This window comes from Podarcis muralis, chromosome 7 (assembly GCF_964188315.1).
Source record: "Podarcis muralis chromosome 7, rPodMur119.hap1.1, whole genome shotgun sequence".
NCBI lineage: Eukaryota > Metazoa > Chordata > Lepidosauria > Squamata > Lacertidae > Podarcis > Podarcis muralis.
The window spans coordinates 25,899,734-25,926,782 of NC_135661.1; the positions used below are offsets into that span (position 1 = coordinate 25,899,734).

General features: G+C 42.3%; 2 protein-coding genes across 2 annotated transcripts in view; one reads left to right on the forward strand and one right to left on the reverse strand.

Annotated features, from left to right (window-relative positions):
- The window catches only part of LOC114603186 (arylacetamide deacetylase-like 4), an 84,202-nt gene that overhangs the window by 4,485 nt on the left and 52,668 nt on the right, over positions 1-27,049 (forward strand). The gene's annotated exons all lie outside the window — the stretch shown is intronic.
- On the reverse strand, positions 2,830-26,267 carry LOC114602413 (arylacetamide deacetylase-like 3). The gene is made up of 4 exons (XM_028740594.2): positions 25,817-26,267; positions 24,663-24,876; positions 16,429-16,492; positions 2,830-14,816 (listed from the first exon to the last, which is right to left on the reverse strand). Exons 1-4 carry the CDS (start codon positions 25,859-25,861, stop codon positions 14,045-14,047), a joined length of 1,095 nt encoding a protein of 364 aa, XP_028596427.2. The 5' UTR covers positions 25,862-26,267; the 3' UTR covers positions 2,830-14,044.

Consider the following 27,049-nt stretch of genomic DNA (forward strand, 5'->3'; position numbering starts at 1 on the left):
CTGCGCCTCCGAGCTGTCCCCGGAGCTTGCGGGGCAGGCAGCGGGGAGAAGCGCTCTTCTCCCTGCCCCTGCCTTCAGATCAGGTCCGGGGACAGCGGGGAGACGCGCTGCGCCTCTCAGCTGTCCCCAGAGCTTGCGAGGCCGGCAGCGGGGAGAAGCGCTCTTCTTCCCGCCGCCCGCCTTCAGATCAGGTCCGGGGACAGCGGGAAGACGCGCTGCGCCTCCCCACTGTCCCTGGAGCTTGCGGGGCTGGCGGCGGGGTCTCCCCACAATCAGCCTCCAAACCATTTTGGGAGACAGCGGGATGGCGGCGTTCCCCCTCCCTCTGTCCCCTGACCTTGTGGGGCTGGCGCTGGGGCTCTCCTGAAGCCTGGAGAGCAATAGGGGTCGGTGCGCACCGACCCCTCTCGCTCCCCAGGCTTCAGCGAAAGCCTGCATTCGCCCCATAGGACGCACACACATTTCCCCTTCATTTTTGGAGGGGGGAAAGTGCATCCTATAAGGCGTAAAATACGGTAGATGCAATAGAGTGATGGAAATGGGTATCATCCTCATGTGGATGATCCCTCACAGCATCTTTCCTGATAACAATTCCCAGCAGCTTCATAAAGATATCTAATGGCATGGGGAACAATAGATGGGTGTCACCCACAGGTAGATGAAACCTCATTGCCATCTCTCCTGATAACAACTCCCACCAGCTTAATAGGGATGGTTATATTGCACAGTGGTTGGACAGTGTTCTCGAAGCCACAAACATGAGTGTGACCAAACTGCGGGAGGCAGCGGAAGACAGGAGTGCCTGGCGTGCTCTGGTCCATGGGGTCACGAAGAGTCGGACACGACTAAACGACTAAACAACAACAATATTGCACAGAGCACCAACTTCCAGTTCCTAAGCCACCAAGCAGTGTCCTCACAGAAAGAGATGGTCTACAACAGAAAAGTGTGACTGTGGCTCGTCTCCTGTTTGTCACGATACCTGATAAGGTGTTCTGATTGCCTTATCCTGCCAGTCTGGGCCATTCTTTTGAGATGGTAAATATCTTTGTTCTTGAGTCCAGTTCACAAGCCTACCCTATTGATACCTAAAATATGACCCTTTCTGCAGAGGAAATATTTGGGGCCATTACAAGTCACGATGTCTTCAGGATTGATCTCCTGTACTTTTATGTCATGTGGTTTATGTACTTAATGTAACTTGTGCACTTATGAACATTCATTTTATTTATGACACTTTAGAATTCTTATAACAATTGCCATGATGTCTGCACTCTGCTTCCACGGTTGGAATGTTTCTCAATATCAGCCACTGAAAAGGAAACTGCTCTTGTTCCTGGGTCCTGTTCCTGGGTAGTGAACTAGCTGGGCCATGACCCTGGTCCAGCAGGTGCTTCTTAAGTTCTTGTGCCCCCCAGAATATTTCTGAAATGACTCTAAAAACATAAGAGATTAGATTCACCTTCCTAGTTCTTATATGTGGTAATTATATTTTGCAGAGTGTGGAATTAGTCTCCTATTCCACTGTATAATATCTGCCTCAGTAAGGGTGGGTAGCCTGGAATTTTTTTTTTAATCTCCTCTATCCATCCTAAAAAATTCCTTCCATTTTTCAATCTGCCTTTAAAAATTGTTTCTGAGAGAATAAGATTAAGAGAACACAGCCATCAAGAGCTCAGAAGTTTAACTTCCATTTCTGAGGTACAAAATGGTCACTGAAGGAGCTTCTCCACCCCCCTTTGTTCCCTTATTGCGAGAAGCGAAGTTAGAGGGAACCAGGAAGAGGGCCTTCTCGGTAGTGGCACCCTCCCTGTGGAACTCTCTCCCTTCAGATGTCAAGTAAATGAACAACTATCTGTTTTTTAGAAAGCATATGAAGGCAGCCCTGTATTAGGAAGTTTTTTAATGTTTGATGTTTTATATATGCTGTAAGCTGCCCAGAGTGGCCGGGGAAACCAGCAAGATGGGCAAGGTATATTAATATATTAGAATATTAATATTAATATATTAGAATATTAATATTAATATATTAGAATATTAATATTAATATATTAGAATATTAATATTAATATTAACATATTAGAATATTAATATTAACATATTAGAATATTAATATTAATATATTAGTATATTAATATTAGTATTAATTTGCAACTGCTTCTGGTTTTTGGATTTCCAGGTTCTCTTTCTGGGTTTTGGGTTCTGGGCACGTACCCCTTTCTCTGTGGTAATTATATTGTGTGTGTGTGAGAGAGAGAGAGAGAGAGAGAGAGAGAGAGAGAGAGAGAGGAAGAGCACAAGATTCTGTGTGACAGCATTAACTGGTTGCATAGTACAGTGGTACCTCGGGTTACATACGCTTCAGGTTACATAAGCTTCAGTTTACAGACTCCGCTAACCCAGAAATAGTACCTCGGCTTAAGAACTTTGCTTCAGGATAAGAACAGAAATCGTGGTGCTTCAGGTTAAGAACAGTTTCAGGTTAAGAACAGACCTCCAGAACGAATTAAGTACTTAACCTGAGGTACCACTGTATTTTGGATGCACCATTCCCACAATATGGGTGTATCCTGAGTTTTTTAAATAGCTTCCCAAGTACGGTAACTCTGGATTACACTTCACATGGCAGACCTGCAGATTAGGTAAGACTATAAAAGCAGTTCTGCCGGATCAGACAAAAAGCCTCTCCCAGGAACAAGATGAATTCAGCTGCCTACTTCAGTGGAACAATGTGTGCTGAAAGTGGGCGTACGTAGAAGCATTTTACTTTTACTGACAGAGAGACACTTGTTGTGCAACCCACTCTTCTCTAAATAAATAAAAGATAAATAAATAAATACTGTTTTAATTTATTTTCATGGTACAGAACATCAGTTTTGAGAAAACAGTTGTCTACAACAGTAAACAACAAATAACTTGTCCTGATAAAATTACAGATTGATTTATTTTTTTAAAATCATGCCACATGTTAAAGTTTCGTTTCATTACTCTTAGGAGATCACACCACATTTCCCCATGAGTGCTGGGCAGATTACTGCCACAGTATGAGCAATTTATGTATTCAATAAACATTTGCCATATATTATAAAAGGAATATGGGTTGTGTTTGCCTTTTGCCGCTCTTGCCTGGCATGTTAGTTTCTCAGCCAGTGCTATACCAGTGAACCCTGTTTCCCACAGCAGCAAAACAGCTGCCTTTGTGAAGCCTCTGGGCAAGTGCTAGGATAGAATTTATATGTCACAATTCATTTTGTAAAGGAAATTGCAAACAGGTTGCTGCAGCTCAATGAGCAACATGTCCTCATCCTCCTTTTACCTTATGTAAAATCACAACGCTTGCTTTTCTTTGCTGCTGTCACTAGAGGTCAGAAAGGAAATTTTGATTAAACCCAGGGCTTTTTCTTCTTCTTTTCCCCTTTTTGCAGTCATTGCTCACCTGAGCTCAGCTCTGGCACCTGTCAGGTGGGCACCACTGCCATTCTAAAAGAACAAGGGAGAAGTTCATGATGAGCTCTGGCACCCCCTTTTCCTAGAAAAATGCCATTGATTAAACCCACAATAAACCCTAACTTTCTGATTTAAGGAGCCAAACATTTTAGATCAGAAGGAACATGGAATTTTAAGAAAGTGCTGTAGGTGCCAGTCACAAAATGAATGCCATGGAGGCGTAGCCAAACAATAACAATAACAATAACAATAACAATAACAATAACAATAACAATAACAATAACAAACCACATTTAAATGAACAGAAAATATAGAGTTATATCTCATACCTTCCAACATTGCTTAGTTGAAAACAAAGGCTTTCTATTCTACAACAGTATCATCACCTGAGCATTTCCTCCTGGTAAAGTACAAAAGTCATTGTGTGGACAGGCGGAGTCCCCCAAACCCTGGGCGGCCCCTGTGAGGAATAATGACTCCAGACATTGTGCTATGGGATTAAAATTGGCTGCAACTTTATTATATTTCTGAAATATACTCAGAGTTGAGAGTGGATTTCATGCTCTTTATTTAGCTCATAGTGGTGAGGAGGAATGAAAGTCCCCTCAAAATATCTGCTTTATATACATTATTTACACAATGGGCTGCACATGATTGGCTAATTCCGGAATTCTCCTGTAGGCCAATCAGGTTGTGGATTCACTTCCATTTGGAGCCGGATTGGGTGGCTCCTGCAGACCAATCATACTGCTGCATTGTTCTAGGACCAATCAGACTGCTGCATTTTGGATCCTATTGTTCTAGGACCAATCAGACTGCTGCATTTTGGATCCTATTCAACTCAGTACATAACAATTTCAGATGTGGGTAGACCTTGGCTCAGCCACTGGCCGTTTATCCCTCCCAGTCCCCCACTGGGGATCTGAGGAACATCAGGGTTATCCAGTGTGTGTGGGGATGGGCTGGCTCTGGAGAACATATGTTCAAGCAGAGAGAGCCCACCCCCATTACGCCGCCGTCGCTGGGGAGAGCAATGACGACCTCTAGGCATACAGTCAAAGCCTCCTCTCAAAAAACCCCTTTAACGGGGAACCCTGGTATTGCCGCCACAAAGAGGAAGGGGGCATTGGTAACCGCTTCATGCCCCCCCCATTCAGGGAAGATAGACTGAAGGATTCCGCCCAAGGCCTGATACCGCCAATGTTGTGACGTTTTGCTATGGGAAAGGCAAACCTGCCAATGCAGGGGAATTCCTTTCCAGCCCTTCAACAGCGACCCTGACGTAGGCCCGTGTACCTGTGGAGAAAAGGTTAACCTGCAAAGGAAGTCTTAACTGAGGGTGGGTAGGGTGGGAGAAGCTCTTGAGCCAACTGAAGATTCTCAGGTAAGCTCCTCCCTCTATTGTGTGGACAGGTAGTCCCTCCCCCTACCTGGCCCGGTCACCTTGGCAACGTTTCTCCAGGCAGGATTGGGCAACTGACTGAGGTAGGCGGAGACCTCCAGGTATCCCACCTGGGGGGAGGCAAAGCCAAGCCTGTGCTAATAGGGCTGCATAGGGTCCAGGGACTACGCGTAACCACGCAAAGGGCACCTCCCATTTAATGTGGGGAGCGGTCATTAGAGAAAACAAACAAAACAGCAGTATTTTAAGCTCAGAAATCTTTGAATTTATGTATTGCATTTAGGGAAGCCTGCAGGAAAAAGAAAACCCCAAACCAATTATAACTAACATGTGTTTGTGTATACGCAAACACAACATTAACAACAAATACAATATTATAAAAATAAACGTTATTAGAATATAAATGAGTACAACACAGGTGAAAAGCCTTCATTACAAACAGTCATGAAACCCAACAAACAAATGCTCTTCTGTCTGTGTTATTGCTTCCACTTTCAACTGGAGTTTTTAAAGGACAAGATGTCCTACAAAAACCCTTAGAGAACATTTAAGCTACGACTGAAGGCCTTAATGGGATAATAAACTCTGTATGAAGCAGATTTTGCTTTGTGGATCAGATCACTGGTGGGTGACCAGTCTGTGCATTTGGAACTGTGCAAAAATACATTCCTGGCTACCTTTCTTAATTTCTGGTGTCTTAATTTAGTGAGGGAACAGATTTTGCTTGGTCCTGTTAAAGAACCAAATTTACAAAACCCTTCTGGAGAAGAAGAAGAGTTTGGATTTGATATCCCGCTTTATCACTACCCTAAGGAGTCTCAAAGCGGCTAACATTCTCCTTTCCCTTCCTCCCCCACAACAAACACTCTGTGAGGTGAGTGAGGCTGAGAGACTTCAGAGAAGTGTGACGAGCCCAAGGTCACCCAGCAGCTGCATGTGGAGGAGCGGAAACGCGAACCCGGTTCACCAGATTATGAGACTACCACTCTTAACCACTACACCACACTGGCTCTCTGGTAGATATTGGTCTGCCTTCTTATTAACCTTGCTATATAGGGCACAGTTAGGTCATTCCCTTAGAACATTTAGCGCTGCTTCACCTCACATGGCATATCAGTTTTACATACCCTGCAACCGTCGTGAATTTCCCAGGACTGGATCCTGGAATGTCCTCTGTTTCTCAGCTGCCACTGAGCTCAGGGACGAGGACGAGTTTACAGCTGGTGCTGGTGCTTGCAGTGGAGCCACACTTTTCTTCAAGTCAGCTGGCTTATGCAAGAATGCAGCAATGAAAGACTCGCGCCCTGATTTTCTCTGGTGGAGCGTTGCAGGGTATGGTTTTCGAGGCTTCCATATGTCCTTCTTCCCTCCACAGCCTGTCCAAGCTTTTCACAAACGGTTTCCACAATTTAACAGGAGACAGAATATCCCATCAAACACTGATTAGAAAAACGTTGCATCACCCAAATTTAATCCTTTGATATGATGGCATATGGATAAAGGTAAAGGTAACGGTACCCCTGCCCGTACGGGCCAGTCTTGACAGACTCTAGGGTTGTGCGCCCATCTCACTCTAGAGGCCGGGGGCCAGCGCTGTCCAGAGACACTTCCAGGTCACGTGGCCAGCGTGACTAAGCGGCATCTGGCGAGCCAGAGCCGCACACGGAAACGCTGTTTACCTTCCCGCTAGTAAGCGGTCCCTATTTATCTACTTGCACCCAGGAGTGCTTTCGAACTGCTAGGTTGGCAGGCGCTGGGACCGAACAACGGGAGCGCACCCCGCTGCGGGGATTCGAACCGCCGACCTTTCGATCGGCAAGCCCTAGGCGCTGAGGCTTTTACCCACAGCGCCACCCGCGTCCCCCGGCATATGGATATGATGGCATAAATGAATGTTTCCTAATATCTATTCAAGTTGGCACAACTGCTATATGCATATTAGAATGTGATTTTATTGTTGGATGTAGAACCAACATCTGCTTGACATCTTCAACCAAAGCGATCAAGTCACTAATTCTAAAGACACTTTGTATAAATAAATCCCATAATTAATAAAGGGGGCATTAGTCCACTTCACATATTAGAACACAAGGCTGCAGTCACATGAGGAACCAGGAACAGCAATTGTTTTCTCTAATATCTGAACATGATAAAAACTCTATATGACCGTTTTCTACCCGTTCACCAACATGCATTTACCTTCAATGAAATCATTTTATCTAAATGACACCTGCTATCTGGAAGGCTAACCCCAAGGCACAATATTTTTGGCTGGTGGTAAATGAATTGAATAAATTCACCCACATGTAGATGATCCCTCACCCTATCTCTCCTGACAACAACTCCCAGCAGCTTGATAGAGTGGCTCCTGGTGGAGTACAGGATCAGGTTTAAGGTGCTGGTTTTAACCTTTACAGCCCTATACGGCCTAGGACCCTCGTACCTACGGGACCATCTCTCCTGGTATGCCCCACGGAGGACCTTAAGGTCTGCAAATAATAACACTCTGAAGATCCCAGGGAGATTAGACTGGCCTCGACCAGAGCCAGGGCCTTTTTGGCCGTAGCCCCAGCCTGGTGGAACGCTCTCTCACAAGAGACCAGGGTCCTGCGGGATTTGACATCTTTCTGCAGGGCCTGCAAGATGGAGCTATTCCGCCAGGCCTTTGGTCAGGGTTCAGTCTGATTCTTTCCTTTCTATATAAGAACAAGCATTAAAGAGGCTTCCTAGCCTGCTCACAGGTCCTTTATAAAACCAGTGGTAACATTTGTCCTTGGAGAATATTAACCATGGACTGCCATCTGTCCAGATTTTAATTTGTTCTGAACTAATTTTAAGATGTATTTTAATTAATTGATTGCCTGTTTTTATGTTCTTATGTTCTTTTCATACTATATTAGTTTTATGATGTTAGTCGCCCTGAGCCCGGCTCCGGCTGGGGAGGGCAAGGTACATATAAAATAATAATAATAATAATTATTATTATTATTATTATTATTATTATTATTATTATACAGTGGTTCTCCCATCAATTTAAATACTCCTTAGTCCAAGGTATACCTTCCACCACCTACTGATTTGTGGACTAGCAGGAGTCAAAATTAGACAACTCAACTTTCAGGGACCCTCTAGGACTGAGATGTGCCTCAGCTCTCTCTCCCTTCTGCAAATCCTCAGCCAAAAAATGGGAAGGACACTTTCCCCCAGAAACCTCCATGACCCCCCAAATAGTTCAGAACACTGGGACTTCCGGGTTAGCGCCATCGGCTAATGGCGGATTCCCTCCGAGCTCCGGAGGGAATCGGCTCTGCAGGATTTGGGTCTTGCCGCTGCGGTAACGCGGGGACCCTTAAAAATCACAGGCGGTGAAGCCTGTGAACCTGGTGACTTGGCGGGCACCATTTGCGCCCCCCGACCTGCGAAGGAGCCTTTTTAAAGGCTTCGGAACGGGGGACGGGGTGAGCGGTGCGGTGCTGAGAGTCAACTGCTTTTCCTGCGGAGTGAAGCCGCTTGCCATGGTCGGAGAGCGCTGACTTCTTCTTGTGAACAATTGGATTTTAAAGTAACAACCCGTGAGTAGTACGGAAATTGGATTTGTAAAGAAAAATTTTCTCTTTGAATTAGGCACGATCGGGGAAGGCGCAAACAGGAAGTCCATTTCCCCGTCTTGTAAATAATCTAAAGCAAGGACCTGCTAACTAAGGTCGAGAGATTCTTTTCTTTTCTACTGGATAAAATATATTAATTTCACGATTTGGCAGTATAAGAAATCTTACTGGAGGATAAGAGCTAATTTTGGGAGCTGAAGTCCCACCCCCCCGGACCCGGGAGTGATCCGTGAGAGAGCCTGTTGAAGAGGTATTGAAGAGTTTGACAGCTGTCAAATTAGCTGTCAAGACAGAATAAGAGAACTTTGTTTCTGTTGTCTCTGCTGGTTGTATTTGTTACGATTTGGTTACAATTTGTTGAAAACAAGGAAGAACTGATACAAACTAACTTGACTTTTGGATTTGAACTGGAAGGAATATTAAGTAACCAAAATCCCTCTAGAGGGGGTTTTGGGACATTACAAGAATGGCTGAAGGAGGGAAAATTCAAGCTAAACTGGACAGAGTTTTTGTTCTCTTGGGAAAGTTACAAGGCCAAATTGATGTTTTGGCTACAAATGTTGCAACTCTGGACTTAACAGTAAACAAACTCATTGAATTTGATAAGGACTTGGCCCAGGAAGTCCAGGCAGCTGGACAAGAAGAGAAATTTGAGAGCATTGAGAGTGTGGAGAAAGAGATATATGTTGTTCCTGAGGAAAAGGAAGGAGGAGCTGTAATGTTGCAGATGACAAAGGAGAGCCAGAGGCCTGACATGATGGCTATAAAGGAAAATAAGAACTTGATGTCGAAAATCTGGTCTGAACTGGAGATTGAAGAATGGAGAGATCTCCTTATGTGGAGATCTGAAGACCCAAGGATTACAAATTTGATTAAGGTGGAAGTTGGAGCTATGGGGACATTTGGACTTGAAGGGAGTAAGAAACAAGATTCGGGCTCCACTTTTAAGTATGGAGGTCTGGCTGGAAGAAACATGGATCCCATCGGGCCAGAGCTTCTCCGAGATCTGGGGTTTAATATTAAGGACTATCAAAGAAACCGGCAGAGAGGAATTGAGAGAGAATTAAGAGCCTCGGACGTGAGATCTCCAGGCTGATAGTAGACTAAGACTGATGGACATTTGTTGGGGATTGAAACCGGGAAAGGGGGGGTGGAGTTTGGGAATCCAAAGGGTGCATAATTACAATCTGTTTTTGTTTTTACTTTGTTTTGTTATTTGTATGAAAATTGGGGAATTCGTGGAAGGGAATTTGGGTCGACTTTAGAAAAAGGTTTTAAGAATGAGTATCTATGTATAAATATTGATGTATATAAGGCAAAACTGTTTTTTTAAAATGAACTAAATAGAAAAAGGTCAAAAATTAGGGATAAGAACTTGTTGAACTAACAATTGGAATTGGAATATAAGAAGAGGAGGTGTGGGGAAGTCAGGGAAATATGTTATAGAAAAATAAGGATTGTGAACCTTATGTGTTTTTAAACTTTTTTCTTTTTTGAGGGTTTTTTAATGTATTAAAGTGGAAAATTTCAATAAATATCTTTTAAAAACAACAACAAATAGTTCAGAACACTGAAATCAGAATCAAAGCCCATTTCCAATAACTCACACCAACTGTTTCTATAGGAGCAGAATTTATTTAAGATAGGAAGAAACAGGAAAGATTCTGTAACCCAATGCAAAATATATAATTTATTTTAAAATCAGTCAAATTAGAGGTTCAGGAACATTTGAATCACAGCACCAGAACACAATAAAATAAGGAAGATTTTACTAACTATTATGATACACTTGTCTCATAGACCTCAACCCACTCTTGAAGTGAGATTGGCTTGGTGCATCACTGCCTGAAAAAGCCAGCAGAAGCAGATTTGTAGGAGAACTGAGTGGACAAAAACACACACACCAAGTTAGAGAATGTTTTATACATTTCCCTGAGACACAACTCTCAATGGCCCTAACCCTTTCAAGAGCACAAGGGGCTAGAAGGAACAGAGATAACATCAGAGAACTGCCGACATGTTGGTATGTGGAATGGTATGAAAGCGGGGGGGTTATTTTATTTTTATGTGAATATAAAAGGATGTCATATAGAGGAGGGAGAAAGGTTGTTTTCTGCTGCTCCAGAGAAGCGGACACGGAGCAATGGATCCAAACTACAAGAAAGAAGATTCCACCTAAACATTAGGAAGAACTTCCTGACAGTAAGAGCTGTTCGACAGTGGAATTTGCTGCCAAGGAGTGTGGTGGAGTCTCCTTCTTTGGAGGTCTTTAAGCAGAGGCTTGACAACCATATGTCAGGAGTGCTCTGATGGTGTTTCCTGCTTGGCAGGGGGTTGGACTCGATGGCCCTTGTGGTCTCTTCCAACTCTATGATTCTATGATTCTACCTAATAACCCTACCTCTTAAAAACCGTCTCGATGATCAATTTGCAAGTGGGAGAGAAAATGAACTGTGTGGGGAAAATAATATGTTTGTGAAAGATTTCGAAAGAAGTGAGTCTCTCTCGGTGACGCAGCAAGAAATGTTTTGATGTGCAGGCAGACCTTGGCTGCAGGATGGATGGTCTAGGGAGGAAGAGCCGCTTGGATATCAGGCTGGAATTGTAAATCTGAAAGGGCTGTTATCCTCCTGGAAAGACTAATTATGATGCAGTGGGTCTGGAAAGTAAACGAGTGGACATTTAGATTGTATTTCATCGGAAAGACAAGATGGCGTGTTTGCTCGAGCGAAAACTTAGACTGTTGGATTTCTGTGAGAGATATACGAGAGAGCATTACAAAGCCCACACAGAGACAAAATAAGACTGTTCCTTTCAATCCACTTGTGGAGAAAACTCGGAGGTGACTGAAAAGGAAAATGAGTAATGACAAAGATGAGAAGATGGGACTGAAAACATCATTGTAAACAGGAAAGCAGCAGGAATATGGATGACTGGATTCCTGACGATCAAGAAGCATGGGTACCCCCCCCACAAAAAAAATTGGAAAACATGATGTGTATTGATATAATTTGGATTAATTGGTATGATATGTTTAATCTGGTAAATGGAAACTTAATAAAAATTATTGAAAAAGAGCACAAGAGACTCATTTTGAACTTTAGCATGAAAAATCCCTGTGACAACCATAACAGAACAACTGAAAGAAGAGGATGTTGCTGAATCTTGGGCGCCAGAGATGGAGGGAGCAGCGGCCCAGCAGGAACATAAATTTTTGGATTTGACAAATGAACTTGGAAAAAACCAGACTTGGAAAGATAAAGTTTGGTTAGGTTTGGAAATGGGGGGCTGGATAGACCCCCCTATACAGGGAGATTTGAACTTCTTGAGTCTGGCAATGGGCCGCCAGATGTCTGAAGCTGTGGGGGCTCTCAATTTTGGAGGGAATCTGGAACATGCTTTTAAATACCATATGGAGTCCAGTCTGGTCTATGGAAAGGGGGCTGATCTGTTGAAAAGGGTCCAAAGCATTACTAAGCTGGAGTTTCCACGAATGAAAGGAAAATATGAAGAAGAGCTGCGGAAGGGACATGGAAGAGACTTGAGGGCCTCGGATATAAGATTACCAGGTCAATGTGCTAGATTAATAGGATAAAAAGGACTGACAAAACCCGGGACCAGGAGGAAGGGACGCTGGATGAAGATTGGATTGGTTTTTTTTGTTTTTTTATCACTAGGATTGTTCTATAAAATTGATGAATGTTAGAAAAATGTTGAAATGAAATTACTTGGCTCTTGTAAAAATGTCTAAAGAATTAGGTAAGAATGTTATGGTTAGGAGAAGTTGGTAAAAATAAGATTTAAGTTTTAAACTTCAAGGTTTTTTATATGATAAGATGAAAATAGATTAAGGTAATGTAATGACAGAATATTATGAATTAAGGAAAGGATTTGCTGAGATTATTATTAATCAGGATACAAGAAAAGGGAGGAGGAGGAGGTCAAAGAAAGAAGGTATTGAAAGTGGAGAATTTGAGAATGATGGTTTTTGTTTTTTTTTTTCTGTCTTGTTTTTTCTTTGTGTGTGTGTAATTTTTTTAATCCCCCCCCCCCCAATAAATATCATTTAAAAAAAAATCCCTGTGACAAGTCCTGCTGCCAAATGTTACATTAAAGAGATGGACTGCAGGTAGGGCATCCTTGAGTTTTGTGATACCAGCCTCAGGTGACAAGGTGGCTGTAAATTTCTAGGCAGGAAGCAGTTACTTATATGAGACTAAGTTCTCATATAATTCCTAGGGGTCTTAAAGTTTGCCCATAAACCCCAGCTGCCAATGAACAAAAGTTCGGCTCAGTACTGTCCCCAAGTTCCCAAATACAGGCTAAGGAGTAAATGCTACACAAATCTGGAGTGGCATCCCTAAGATGGTTAGTTGGCTCCTTCTGTACCTCTTTCCAGCAACTCCTGCAGCTAAGCTGGTGACAAACATATTGCTCTGCTTTCCTTTGGACCACATCAGTGATGCTGAGAGGGAGGTCTTGTCGTCTAGGCTGTCCAGGACCTCCACACGCATCGCCCAGGCTTGCGCCCCAGAGAGATCACTTTGGTTTGACTTCATCCCCGGAGGTGCACTCCTTTGTCTCTCAAGACAGATGCCAACAATTCTGCTTAGGACAAACATTTTATATATAACACTCTGAGATTAGGCCAAATGTAACATACTATATCGGCAGACACAAGCAATCACAAATAAGAAATCCTTTTCAGAATTATGTGCATTCTACAGCCCTAAACGAGGCACCCAAAAGTTGGATGAGAGGTATATTATTATTATTATTATTATTATTATTATTATTATTATTATTATTATTATTCCATTTAATGTTATACATTCACATTGTCATTATCCACTATACTGCCCTGGCTCTTTAGAGCCTATCGATTTCTTTTCCTCCCGCCTCATGGCTTTCGAAATTAACCTTTATATCACTGCTATTTATAAGTTTTTCAATTCTAATTCTAATTAGACTTATTACAGAATGCCTCAAAATTTAAATAAAAATAGAAAGGTAGAAAATTTCTCACTTCAGGTCATTGGACAACCCTGCTAGGGATGTTAATTGCTCACAATAATCTTTCAAATATCGTATAAATTTATTTTGGAATACTTGATCGTGCTGGTTTTGGATTTTTCCTGTCAGCTTCGCCAGTTCTGCAAAGTCCATCATCCTCATCTGCCACACTTTTTTCATTGGTACTTCTTGCTGTTTCCATTTTTGGGGCTAAAAGAATTCTTGCCGCAGTTGTTGCATACATAAACAGTCTTTTATCTTCCCTTAGTATCTCTTCACCCACTACACCCAGTAAAAAAGGCTTCTGGGTTTTTTTAACAAAAAGTATTTTTAAACATTTTCTTTAACTCATTATATGCCATTTCCCAGAAAGCCTTTACCTCCACCACATGTAGTAAAAGATACCTTCCCTTCCCTTACATTTCCAGCACTCGTTAGTTCTTGTCTTGTACATTTTAGCCAATTTAGCTGGTGTTAAATACAATCTGTATATCATTTTCATAACATTTTCTTCAAGTGCACTGCATGCAGTAAAATGAACGGTCTTTATGCGGGAAAGAGAACAGATTTTTGATCAGAATCGTTTTATGAAGCTTGTTACATGCTCTGCTGCCACCCTTCCACATGGCCATTCAAAGAACCAATCAATTGAACTTAGAATCCCATGGAACCCATCCTTTGCATGGTGCCAAGTTACGGGCACACCGTTGTCCTCCAACCGTTTTTTGTATAGCAGTCCATCATCCCTAAGCACATCATACTCACAGGTTAACATAAACGTCTCGGGGAGCTGACGCACAATGTCATCTTCCACTAGAAGAGCACAGTGCTTGGGATCGAAAGAAAGCTTCATCATTTCGTGCAGCTCCTTTGAAAACGGGACTGGCGGGGGTGGTTTGTAGCCCCTGACTTTAAACTCATCCGGGATATGATCTGCATGGATCCATTTCTTGTATTTTATCTTCATTTCTTCGGAAACATGGGCCCCCTTCAGGACTTGATCCAAATATGCTAGCTTCACATTCATAAACCTGAGGTCAAATTCAACAGTCCATTTTGTAAACAGGATGGGGACATTTCGGTTTTGCTGATAAGATGGCAAGTTGTAGTCCAGTGTTTGAATATTTGGGTAGAGCAGGATCTGGGCTCTGACCTTTGGGAGATCCTTTCTCGTTAACAGATGTTGACAGACAAGGGGAACAATTCCAGCCCCAGTGCTGTCACCAGCAATGACAATACGATTAGGGTCTACCCCATAATCACTTGCATTTTTCAAAAAGTATTCAGTGGCGGTGATGCAATCCATGATTTGTGTAGGACAGCGGTGCTTAGGAGCTAAACGTTGCCTAGAAGATGATGGAGAGAAGGGGCAGGGGAGAAAGTCAATCCTATTCTTAGTTAAAGACAAACCAGTCTAGTTCACACTTTCTAAAACAATATGTGAAATGAAACATAGCCATTGTTTGAAATCTGCCCTTCTCCAACTTTGGTAGGACTGTTCCCCATCCAAGTGACATGTAGAAAAATGCATAGAATAATGTCTATACTGATGGCTCAGGCTATGGGACATTCTAGTCCAGCACCCAGTTTTCACAGTGGCCAACCAGATGTTTATGGGAAGCCTTAATGAACTTCCAAAAGGCCAACAATTTCACAATGTAATTTAATTTTAAATTTCAGTAAACACTGCTGTGGTTCTAGCACTGCTGTGGTACACAAGTCATAAACCAAAAGAGGCTCACTTAATTAAAATTTACAATCCTGAGCAAATGATTTTTACACCCTGGGCAACTACATAGCAGATATGATGTCTGCCTTAGAGCATGAGATTCTTTCATAAAATATTCAATATGTCAGATACATGTTTCCACCATATAACTGTAGCAGTGAGTTGCCATAGAAATAGATTAGGTGTAACAGGATGCAAAACCTAGACTGTAATTGTCCGTTACTGTTTCAGGAACAGGTGCAGAAGAAGAAAAACCAGAAACATCAATTTACTTTGTTTTGCTGATTAATAAATCTGGTGATATTGTCAAAGCACTTTATATATAGGGTATCTTTTTCAATATTGTGTTGACTCTTGGAGATCTGAAAGCCTGCAAACAGTTTGAGACAAGGAGGCAAATGGCTGGTTCTGTTTTCTTTATTTTTATTTTCTAGAATATTCATTGGTCTTATAATAAGATGACATTGATCAACTCCAGCAATACCCGTGTTACATGAGTTCACCAGTCACATATAAGAAGGAAGCTTGAGCATGGGCACTGCCACGGAACTGAATCACTGAAGCATTGCAAAGGCTTCATCTATATGTGGCACAGCCTCTTCATAACTCAGTATGTGTGCCTGGTGGTCTGCCACTGACATCTGTTCACACAGCTGATCTATACCTTGTCAAAAGGGTCCTGTTTAGTTTGGCCTCTCAGCACCCTTCTGTGCTATGTAAGATGCTCGAAGAGAGCCAAACCTCAGACTTCTCCTTGCCATCCCATCATAGGTGGACCTTTGAGACCTTTCCATTGGGAAATGGGCAGCAGTTTATGTATAATGGGATCATCTAGATCAGGATCTAGTGGCAGAAGGGCCGGAGCAGGGTTTGCATTCAGGGATAGACCAAGATGAGAAACGACATCAAAAGTAATTTGCCCAAACCCAGGAAACTTGTCACACTGCCACCATCCATGTATGGGAGTCCCTCCCTTGCTTGCAGCCCCACGTGCACAACAACTTATACGACAACTCTTATAAGCCCAGACCATAAATCATGCTGTCTGGGGATGATGGGACTTGGCATTTAACAACACCTGGAGGACACTGCATTGGCCAACCCTGTACCATGTAGTGGCAAATTCCCCCACTGCTTTTGGGAGTAATTTGGGGGGGGGGTGTCACCTGCTTCCACACTTATCATCTGTTCAGGATATCCAGGATGAATGCAGGAATACATAGACTTACCCAACACACAGAAGCACTGATTCACTTTCTCTGGAAAGGTAGCGGCACAGCATCCGATAAGCTTCTGGATAGTAAAAAGACCTTCAGTGTATTAATACTTAACACAATGTCGTGCACATTTCTACATTAATGTGGATGTGACACGAGTACGACGCAACCCCAAGTCTTCTTTGTGCCTCTGTTTGTATCTGAGCCAGAGGAGAATTCCCATCGGGGCTTCCGGGTTAGCGCCATCGGTAATGGCGGATTCCCTCTGCCTCTGAGGGACCAGCTCTGCGGGGTCGGGTCTGCACCGCTGCGGCGAAGCGGGGGACCCTTTTAAAAATCACAGGCGGGTGAAGCCTGTGAGCGTGGGACTCAGCAGGCACCTTTTGCACCCCCCCAATTTGTGAAGGAACCCATTTACGGGCTCCGAAGCGAAGCTTCTTCTGTGGAGTGAAGCCACACAGCCGTTATCGGAGAGCGCTGACTTTTTCCTGGGACAATTTGGCTACAAAGTAACTACCCATGAGTAGGATAAAATTGGACTTAAAGGGAGAAAAAGAAATAATTTGGCACCGAAGCGGGGAGGCATAAACAGGAAGTCCGCCTTCCGTTTCTTGTATATAGATCAAAGCAAAGAGACTGTAAGCTAAAACTTTGAAAGACGCTTTTAAAAGGACTCAAATCCTAACGTCAAATAAGTGATCTCCCCTCCAGATTGCAGGAGAGGAGGGGGAAAGGTTTGAACTGCATTTTCCTGCAAAAAAAGAGAGGAAAGGAAGCTAAAATCCACCGCTTAGAACCTGGGAACGGACTGCCTATGGACAATGGGAATGCCGTACTGTGAAAGGCACTACTGGTAAATAGAGTACTTTTGACAGCTAACTTTACAAGAGAGATACAGTGTTTCTGGCTGGCTTCTCCTGGTTTTAAAGTAACTGGAGATTAAGTGCAACTGAAACTGACGTCTTTTTGTGAATTGGGGGATTTAAAAAGGTTATTTTCTCTTTAAAGTTACAAGTTACAAGTTGGACTGTTACTGTGTCCCCCTAGAGGAAGCTTGATATTGTTACAATAACAACTGGGCCAGGGGAATTTTCCACTTCAAAACAAATCCTAGCCGTGGGACTGACCTTGGATTTAATCTAGAGTGTTATGGCAGATGGAAAAGGAAAGTCAGAGTTGCTTCAAGAAAAAACAACGAGGTCTGGTAAATCTTTTCGCACAGACACTGGGTTGCAGCGAAGAGCATCAACATCCGGTCCTTCTGGACCATCTGAACTATCAGGGGCTGCACCTGTACAAGCTAAGCCAAAAGGAATGTCACCTGAAGATGTTTTAGCTTTGGCACTAGGGAGAATGAATGAATCTTTGGAAAATTTAAGTAAACAAGTAGCTGAAACAAACAAACAAGTAGCTGAAGCATCAGCTAAAATTGATCAAAACACTACAAGCATAAACAATTTGGGACAGAAGGTGAACACCAATACAGAGACTATTGAGAAATTGCTACAGGAATCTACTTTGACCCGAAAGACAGCTGAAGAAGCAAAGGAAATAGCAACTGCTACTGAAGAGAAGATACCACCGATACATAGGCAACTCGACGACCACAGGTTGATGTTTTCTATGATTGAACTGAAGGAGAAACAAACGAATTTGAGGATCAGGGCTGTACCTGAACTTGAGAAAGACAATTTGATTGACTTTTTTACAAAGGAATTTGCAGACTTCTGGCAACTAGATCTGGGGAAGGAAGAATTTAAGATAGTGAATGCATTCAGGCTTGGAAGAGGAGGAAAGAAGAATAAGGTGAGAGACTGCCTGATTACCCTCCGAACAAAAGAGGAGAGAGACAAAATCTTGAATCTGCATTTCCGAAAGACTTTGGAAATATATCAGTCAAGTGTGGAGATATTTAAGGACATTCCGAAACATCTTTTGGATCTTAGGTCTAACTACGGAGACCTGGTCGCCCTGCTGAGAAGCAACAGAATCATCTTCAGGTGGGAATTCCCCCAAGGCCTGTCTTTTAGATACAAAGGAAGAAAGAGAAAAATAAGATCATTTGACGACAAAGATAGATTTTTGAAAGATCACGGAGAAGACTTACAGAAAGAAGCAGAATCTGGAGAAGAGCCAAGAGCACTGGAAAGAGGAATGCTAGACATAGCAAACTTATCATTTGGATTGCATGGTTCAGAGAAAGTGACACCACTGACAGAACAAGAACAAACACTTGGTGCAGTTGGAGGAAAAGTAAAGTAACTACATTATGGCTCTGCAACTATTAAGTTGGAATTGTAATGGTCTCAACTCTCCCCGGAAAAGGAAAAGTGTCTTTCATTTACTAAAAAAGGAACAATTGCACTTGATTTGTTTACAGGAAACACACGTGATAAGGCTACATAGAAAAGTATTGATTAACAAAAGATTGGAACAGGAATTTATCTCATCTGACAAAGTTAAAAAAAGAGGAGTAGTGATTTATGCAAAGGAGAGATTATCACCGAAATTTATCTTTAAAGACGACCAAGGAAGATTTGTGGCAATTGAAATTCAAATACAAGGAGAGAAATTCTTGATAGTAGGAGTTTATGCACCGAATGAGGGGAAATCTGAATTCTTTAAAAAGTTGCATGAGACCTTAATGGACTATCTGGACTACAATCTGATTTTGATGGGGGATATGAACAGAGTGGTATCTACAAATATGGACAAGGCGCAAAGACAGGTAGTCACCAAGGATGGTAGACTACCGAAAACATTTTTTGAGATGACAGATAACTTGGATTTAGTCGATATATGGAGAACAAAGCACCCCTTGGATAGAGAGGGAACCTTCTTCTCTGAGGCCAAAATGACATGGACAAGAATTGACCAAATATGGATAACTAGAGGAATGGCACCAAAGATAAAGAAAGCAGAAATTTGTCCAAAAACCTGCTCCGACCATAATGCTGTGAAGATGGAGATGAAACTAATATCAACTGGCTCCTTCAGATGGAGGATGAATGACACCTTATTTAGAGATGAAGATGTGACTAAGAAGGCCCAAAAAACTCTGAGAGACTATTTTGAGATAAACATGAATACCAATGTTGAAAAAAGAGTAATCTGGGACGCAAGCAAAGCGGTTATGAGAGGGTTCTTGATACAACAGAATGCAATAAAGAAGAGAAGCCAAAATGAGAAGAAAGACAAGATTTTGGAGAAAATAAAAGAAAGTGAGAAGAAATTGAGAGCAAAACCAAAGTCGCAAGAGATCTTGAGAGAAATAAAGTTATATCAAGTACAATATATGAAAATGATGAATCAGGAAATAGAATGGAAAATTAAACAAATGAGACAAAATACATTTGAATCAGCTAATAAATGTGGAAAATTGTTGGCCTGGCAAATGAAAAAAAGACAAAAATTAAATACTATTACAAATTTAGAAGTGGAAGGAAAGAACATACAGAACCCAGCCGAGATTAAAAACTGTTTCCAGAGGTACTTTAAACAATTATATACACAAGGGCCACAGAAAGAAATTGTTATGGATCGATTTTTGAAGATAAATGGATTACAAAAAATTTCCCAGGAAAGTAAATTAATGTTGAACAACAAAATATCTGAACAGGAAGTAGAAGGTGCCATTCAGAATATGCAATTAGGTAAATCTCCAGGACCAGATGGATTGACTTCTAGATATTACAGATCTTTAAAAGAATGGTTAGTACAACCTTTAAAGGAAGTCTGTAATGAAATATTGGAAGGGAAAAGGGCACCAGAGTCGTGGAAAGAAGTGTATATTACACTTATACCGAAAACAGAGACTGAAAAGACTCAGCTTAAGAACTACCGTCCCATATCATTACTTAATGTGGATTACAAAATCTTTGCAGACATTTTGGCCGAAAGATTGAAAAAAGTGTTGATGGAAGAGATTCATAAGGACCAAGCAGGCTTTCTTCCGGGTAGACACTTGTCTGACAATTTGAGGAATATAATTAACATTTTGGAAAAACTAGAAGTGAATATTAATACTAAGGCAGTTTTGATATTTGTGGACGCGGAGAAAGCTTTTGACAATATCTCTTGGAGTTTTATGAAGAAGAATTTACAGGGGATGGGGGTGGGTGAAGGATTTGGAAATGTTATAAGTGCAATTTATTCTGAACAAAAGGCCAAGTTAATTGTTAACAATGAGGTGACGGAGGAATTTAAGATAGAAAAAGGAACACAACAAGGTTGCCCAATTTCCCCATTGCTTTTTATCTCAGTCCTGGAGGTTTTGTTGAATATGATTAGAAGGGACCAGTTTGTTAAAGGTATACAAGTCGGAGCTAAACAGTATAAATTGAGAGCATTTGCAGACGATTTAGTATTGACATTACAGGAGCCAGAATTTACTAAAAGAGTTTTGGAACTGATTCAAGATTTTGGTCAGGTTGCAGGATTTAAACTGAATAAATTAAAAACAAAGGTTTTAGAGAAAAATTTAACAGCGATTGAAAGAGAGAGGTTTCAGAATGAGACAGGTTTAACAGTGGTTAAGAAAGTGAAATATCTGGGGATTAATATGACAGCTAAAAATGGGAACTTATTTAAAGACAATTATGAAAAATGCTGGTTGGAAGTGAAAAAAGATTTAGAAATTTGGTCAAATTTGAAGCTTTCACTGCTAGGCCGTATTGCTGTGATAAAGATGAATGTATTGCCAAGAATGTTATTTCTGTTTCAAACATTGCAAATTCTGGATAGAATGGATTGTTTCAAGAAGTGGCAGAGAGATATTTCTAGATTTGTCTGGCAGGGCAAGAAGCCCAGAATAAAATTTAAAATATTAACGGATGCAAAGGAAAGAGGGGGATTTGCCCTGCCAGACCTTAAACTTTATTATGAATCAGCAGCTTTCTGAAAGAATGGCTACTTCTTGAAAACACAGACATTTTGGATTTGGAAGGTTTTAATAATGTATTTGGATGGCATGCATATCTGTGATATGACAAGGTCAAAGCACATAAAGCATTTAAAAACCATATTGTCAGGAAAGCATTGTTTAATGTCTGGATAAGATATAAGGACTTGCTTGAAAATAAAACCCCAAGGTGGTTGTCACCGATGGAAGCGAAGGCTCAGAAAAAGCTCAATATGGAGGCCAAATGGCCGAAATATTGGGAAATTTTGGAACGAGTGGGAGACAAACTGAAATTGCAGAGTTATGAAAAACTAAAAAACAAAGTGTGAGATTGGCTTCATTATTATCAAATAATGGAGGCATATAATTTGGACAAAAAAAATGGATTCCAGGTGGAAAAATCAAAATTGGAAACAGAATTGTTAGATTACAAAACTAAGACTTTGTCATGGATGTATAACTTGCTGTTGAAATGGAATACTCAAGATAAAACAGTGAAATCTGTTATGATTAAATGGGCACAGGATGTTGGACATAACATTATGATGGCTGACTGGGAACAGTTATGGACCACAGGTATGAAGTTTACGGCATGTAATGCCTTAAGAGAGAATATTATGAAAATGATATACAGGTGGTACATGACACCAGTCAAGCTTGCAAAAATCTATCATTTGCCCGATAATAAATGTTGGAAATGTAAAGAAACTGAAGGTACATTCTTTCACCTTTGGTGGACGTGCCCAAGGATTAAGGCTTTCTGGGAGATGATATATAATGAAATGAAAAAGGTATTTAAATATACCTTCCTGAAGAAAGTAGAGGCCTTTCTCCTGGGCATGGTCGGCCAATTGGTGTCAAAGAAGGATAGAACTTTCTTTATGTACACCACAACAGCAGCAAGAATACTTATCGCAAAGTATTGGAAGACACAAGATCTACCCACTCTGGAAGAATGGCAGATGAAGGTGATGGACTATATGGAACTGGCGGAAATGACCGGCAGAATCCGAGACCAGGGAGAAGAGTCGGTGGAAGAAGACTGGAAAAAGTTTAAAGTCTACTTACAGAAATACTGTAAAATTAATGAATGTTAGAATGATGTTGGATAAGAAGTTAAGTGGTTTTTAGCTATAATGCTATAAGGAATATGAAAAAATGGATTATTAACAGGCAAAAATTTAATGTTATAATATTTTAAGATTAAAGACTAGGATAAACAGAGAGGGAAAGGATTTGCTGAACTAACAAATTGAACTGGAATACAAAAAAGGGAGGTGTGAGGAGGTCCGGGAAATAAGCAAATGAAAGATAAGTAATGGAAAGATGGAATTGTTTTTAACTATTTTTATTTTGTATTTTTCTTTTTTCATTTTGTAATACTTTGAAAATCTTAATAAATATATTTTTTTAAAAAACCAAAAACAGAGGAGAATTCCCATCTTTCCTATTTACCCAGCCTTCCACCCATCCAGATCCCAAGGCCCCAAAGTCAAACTAATACCCTCATTGTCAAGGATTATTTCCCTCCCCATGGCATTTCCTGCATGTGCCTCTTTTTTCTTCCTACTATACTACAAACCGATAGATCTGGCTTCTGACTCTCTGAGCCAGGGGTTGCCCTTCAGATGATGATGATGATGATGATGATGATGATTATCATCTGAGTTTATATACCAACCCTATAGCCAGAGGTCTCAGGGCAGTTCACAGAAAAGATTGGACTACATTGAATGTCATTGGACTACAACTTCCATCAGCCCCAGCTATCCTAATGGTCCAGGAGGAGTTGTAATTCACAATGGCTGAAGGGTACCGATTTGGCAATACTTGCTTCTAGCCTTTCTCAGTAGTTAGAAATCTGGTCACCATAGTACCAATTTGGTATCCATCAATTGTGCTAAGAGACTGGAAGTAAGGAGATAAGAATAGGATTTAATCAGGGGCGCTTTCTTAATTATACCTTGAGCTACATAGAAAAAAAGGATACCATGTGTGTGAAATCATCTTATCTGTTTATCCATTTCTGAAATGCACATACTTAGCAGATACCTAATGTGGAATATTCCCCCCCCCCATATACATTGAACTCTTCTTCTCAGGGTTACTTTATCTCTCTCCGGCCTAAGGGACTTCTTTATTTAAATTATAGTGATGACTGCAAATACGGCTGAAAGCTACATATGATACCTTCATTACCATCACAACTTCTTCTTCACACCAATTCCTTTAAAATATGTTTATATATATATATATATATATATATATATAAAATTATTAGAAAGCATTTATAAACCACTTAATATTCCAAAAATCCCTGAGCAGTGTACAGTCCAAAAAGGAAACGAAAAACATCAAAACGTTAAAATACAGCCTATAACCAGTAGAGTAGCAACATAAAAACATAAAAAAGGTTAGAAACATATGGGTTGCCATATTTTGAAGAGCAAAAAAGAGGACACTTTTGCCAACTTCTACTTTCAACTATGGATCGATATGGATTGCAACCCATGAAATAGAGGACATGTCCTGGAAAAAGAGGACACATGGCAACCCCAATTACAGGATCACAGTCATGGGCCAGGGAAAGCCAGGGCAAAAGGAAAAGACTTCACAAGATGCCTGTAGCAACTGGTGGTAGCTGCTTCCTGTATGGAAGAGGAAAGGGGATTTCACAGTACAAGGAGAACAACAAACAGAAAATGCCTGTTTTGGGGGACACTCCCCTATGATATTGTCAGAGCCAGCCAGCCCATTAGGCTTGGGTGAGGCAGTCTCCTCAGGCAGCAGGCTGGGGAGAGCTGGGAAGTCCCCCAGGAGTGTGCTGCTCACTGCTCACTGCCTCCAACACTTGTCACCCATGCACCACCTGGAAAGAGCAGAGATACTGCTGCTGCCATTGTTCCTATCCAGCCTCCTTTTTTCTCCTCCACTGCCTTCAGTGGGCTGGGGCTTCCCCAGGTCACCTCCAGTTGCCGCAGGCGGCAGGGCGTTGGGTGTGTGTGCCATGTTCTGCTTTGCCTCAGGTGGCAAAATATCTAGGGCCGGCCCTGGATATTCTGTAGGATGCGGTGCCCTGATTAGAATTTCCATAAACGACCTAAGTAATGGATAAGTGGCCTTTCAGGTAACCTGCTCCTGAGTTGTCCTGGTCCTAACCACAAGACCTTGAACATGCCCCGGTAGTTGATTAGCAGCCAGTGCAGTGGCTTCAGCACAGGTGTAATATCTGCTTGTTCGGTTGTTCTACTCAACAACCTGGTCCCAGCACTGTGCACGAGATGCAGTTTCCAGATCAAGCCCCACACAGATCACACTGGTTGTAAGTTAAATTAGAATGACTCACTTATGCTCCCGAATAAGCCAGCTCCTCCATACAGGTAGATAATTCCTCTCTGTCCTGTGGATAGGCCCTTTGGCTGATAAATCCTCACAGTCACATTGTCAAATTTTGTGTCGGTAGTGTAGAGTCTGGACTCGCTCCCTGCTGGCATTGCAGAGGAACTCCATTTAAGGAGTGTCGGTTTTGTACAGATTCCCAAGTTCTCCAAAATAGATCCCTGTTTAGAAAAAAACAAAAAAGCAACAGAAGCTAGTATCAAGCATAGTTAGCTTTCAGTTTAATAAGGTTTTCGAAAGGTCTGTTTGTAGGAGTAGTGTGGGGTGAGAAATGCTTTGTTGATTCATTCAGAAGTTTAATTGATTTCATTTCCATTTGTTCCAATTGCATTCATTAAATGTTCTCTTTGTTTTCATCCCCCCCCCCCCCAGTTTTCATTTTCCCTTTGGTTTCAATGGGAGACTCAGACAGCTTTATGCAGTCTGTAATGTCTTCTGTGACATTTTTAGGCGACTTTAACATTCCTCCCCCACCAGGTCCACCAAACCTCCAACATAATGGACACAGAGTCACAGTTTTATAAGGCATTAAAACACACACACACACACACACACACACACACACACGTTCTATAAGCTTCTTATTGTGTCCTCTGGGGGACTCAGCTTGTAACTCCACTGTTTTCCATCCAAATAGCATTGATATGAAAATATTATTACTACATTCTTGAATTCCACCACCCACACCCCACAGGCATCAGACAGGTTACCCAGTAGGTCCTAATTTAACAGGTGCAATTTTATCAATGAAGAACCAATCTCCGAGCTTGCTTCCTCCCTCTGCCTCTTTTACCTTTTGTGTCATTTCATTTTGGTTGCAAGTCTGAGGACAGGGATTTTTCTCATCACTGACAACTGTTGAGATACTCCAGGAGATATTTTTTTTGGGGGGGGGCGTGTCCTGCAATTTGAATGCCCCTATCACTCTAATATGTCAACGGAATGGGACGGATTGGGGCTCATTTGTTTTGTTCCCCATTCAGTTTAAAAATGAATGAACAGTGACCTCCGGAGGATGCTCTTTGCTTTACACCCGTACGGGAGAATCTCCACGAGGGCATTGCAACGCTCCATCGGCGTTGCTTTATTTAAACCACTTACCTTCTTCCGAGATCTCTGCGTGGTGTTGCAATGGTATTGCTGCATCCGCAGCAACTGCTGCCTCCAGGTGACCTCCCACGCACCTCTAATCAGAGGTGAGACAAATTTTTCTCGGAGTATCGTGTTTACCAGGCTGCAGCACAGACATAGGCATAGAGGGGTGGTGTGTGCCAGGGAGCCGTTGCCCCGGGCGCACAATATGGGTGGGGGGCGCAAACCAGGCACGCCCCTTGCAGAGATCCCTGCCTGGATGATCCAGCGGCCAGCCACCGCAACGCGAGAGTGCAGGGCAGCGTCTCTATCTCGGCAACCCCCACCTTTTAGGGGGCGGGAGAGAAGGGCAAGAGGAGGGAGAACTCGAGAGGGCGCTTCCTCTGTTCACTTCACCGCGCGCAAAGACGCATCGAGCACCCCGGGCTGGAGCCTCTCCAACCGCGCATGGATGGAGGGAACCTCCTTCCCACCCCCGGCTGCTGATTCACTTGCACAAGGGGGAGATCCGTGGGAGGGAAAACCACAGGGGAAGTTGCTAGGCAGAGAGGGTAGGAGGAGGACCCTAACTCGGAAGCAAGAACCGTTGTCCCGAGTTCGTGCGCGCAGAGGAGCGGGCTTCAAAGCTACGGTCCTTACTTGGAAGCAGCAGCGCTTGAGTGAGCGAGTGGTAGCAAACCTGAACCCCCTTTACTGAAAGGAAGCCCGGTGATTTTAGCGGAGGCATGGGATCATCAAACTAAACCTAAGCTAGAAAAATCAAGACACACACCCCATGCCTCCCTCCCTTGCTGTGCACAAGCCCCGTCACCAAACCCACCTTCTTCTCTTGCTGGTTACTGTGGTTTTAACAGGTAGACACCCCACTTTTGCACGCTTCCCCCTGCCTAAATTAGCCGCCATCCATCCTCCAACTGCCTCCAGGCACTCAGACAAGACCTTCACCGCCTTCACTGGTTCTGATTTAAAGGAGAGGTAGAGCTGGGTGTCATCTGCATACTGATGAACACCCAGTCCAAACCCCCTGATGATCTCTCCCAGAGGCTTCATATAGATATTAAAAAGCATGGGGGAGAGGACAGAACCCTGAGGCACCCCACAAGTGAGAGCCCAGGGGTCTGAACACTCATCCCCCCCACTTTCTGGACACGGCCCAGGAGAAAGGAGCGGAACCACCGTATAACAGTGCCCCCAGCTCCCAGCCCCTCTAGACGGTCCAGAAGGATGTTATGGTCGATGGTG

Coding starts and splice junctions, on each gene's coding strand:
- LOC114602413 (XM_028740594.2), bottom strand. CDS start 25,861: ATGCAGCAATACCATTGCAACACCACGCAGAGATCTCGGAAGAAG. Junction 16,493..24,662: donor TGGCTTATTCGGGAGCATAA/GTGAGTCATTCT, acceptor TTTACTATCCAG/AAGCTTATCGGATGCTGTGC. Junction 14,817..16,428: donor TCAGTGCTTCTGTGTGTTGG/GTAAGTCTATGT, acceptor ATCATCTTCTAG/GCAACGTTTAGCTCCTAAGC.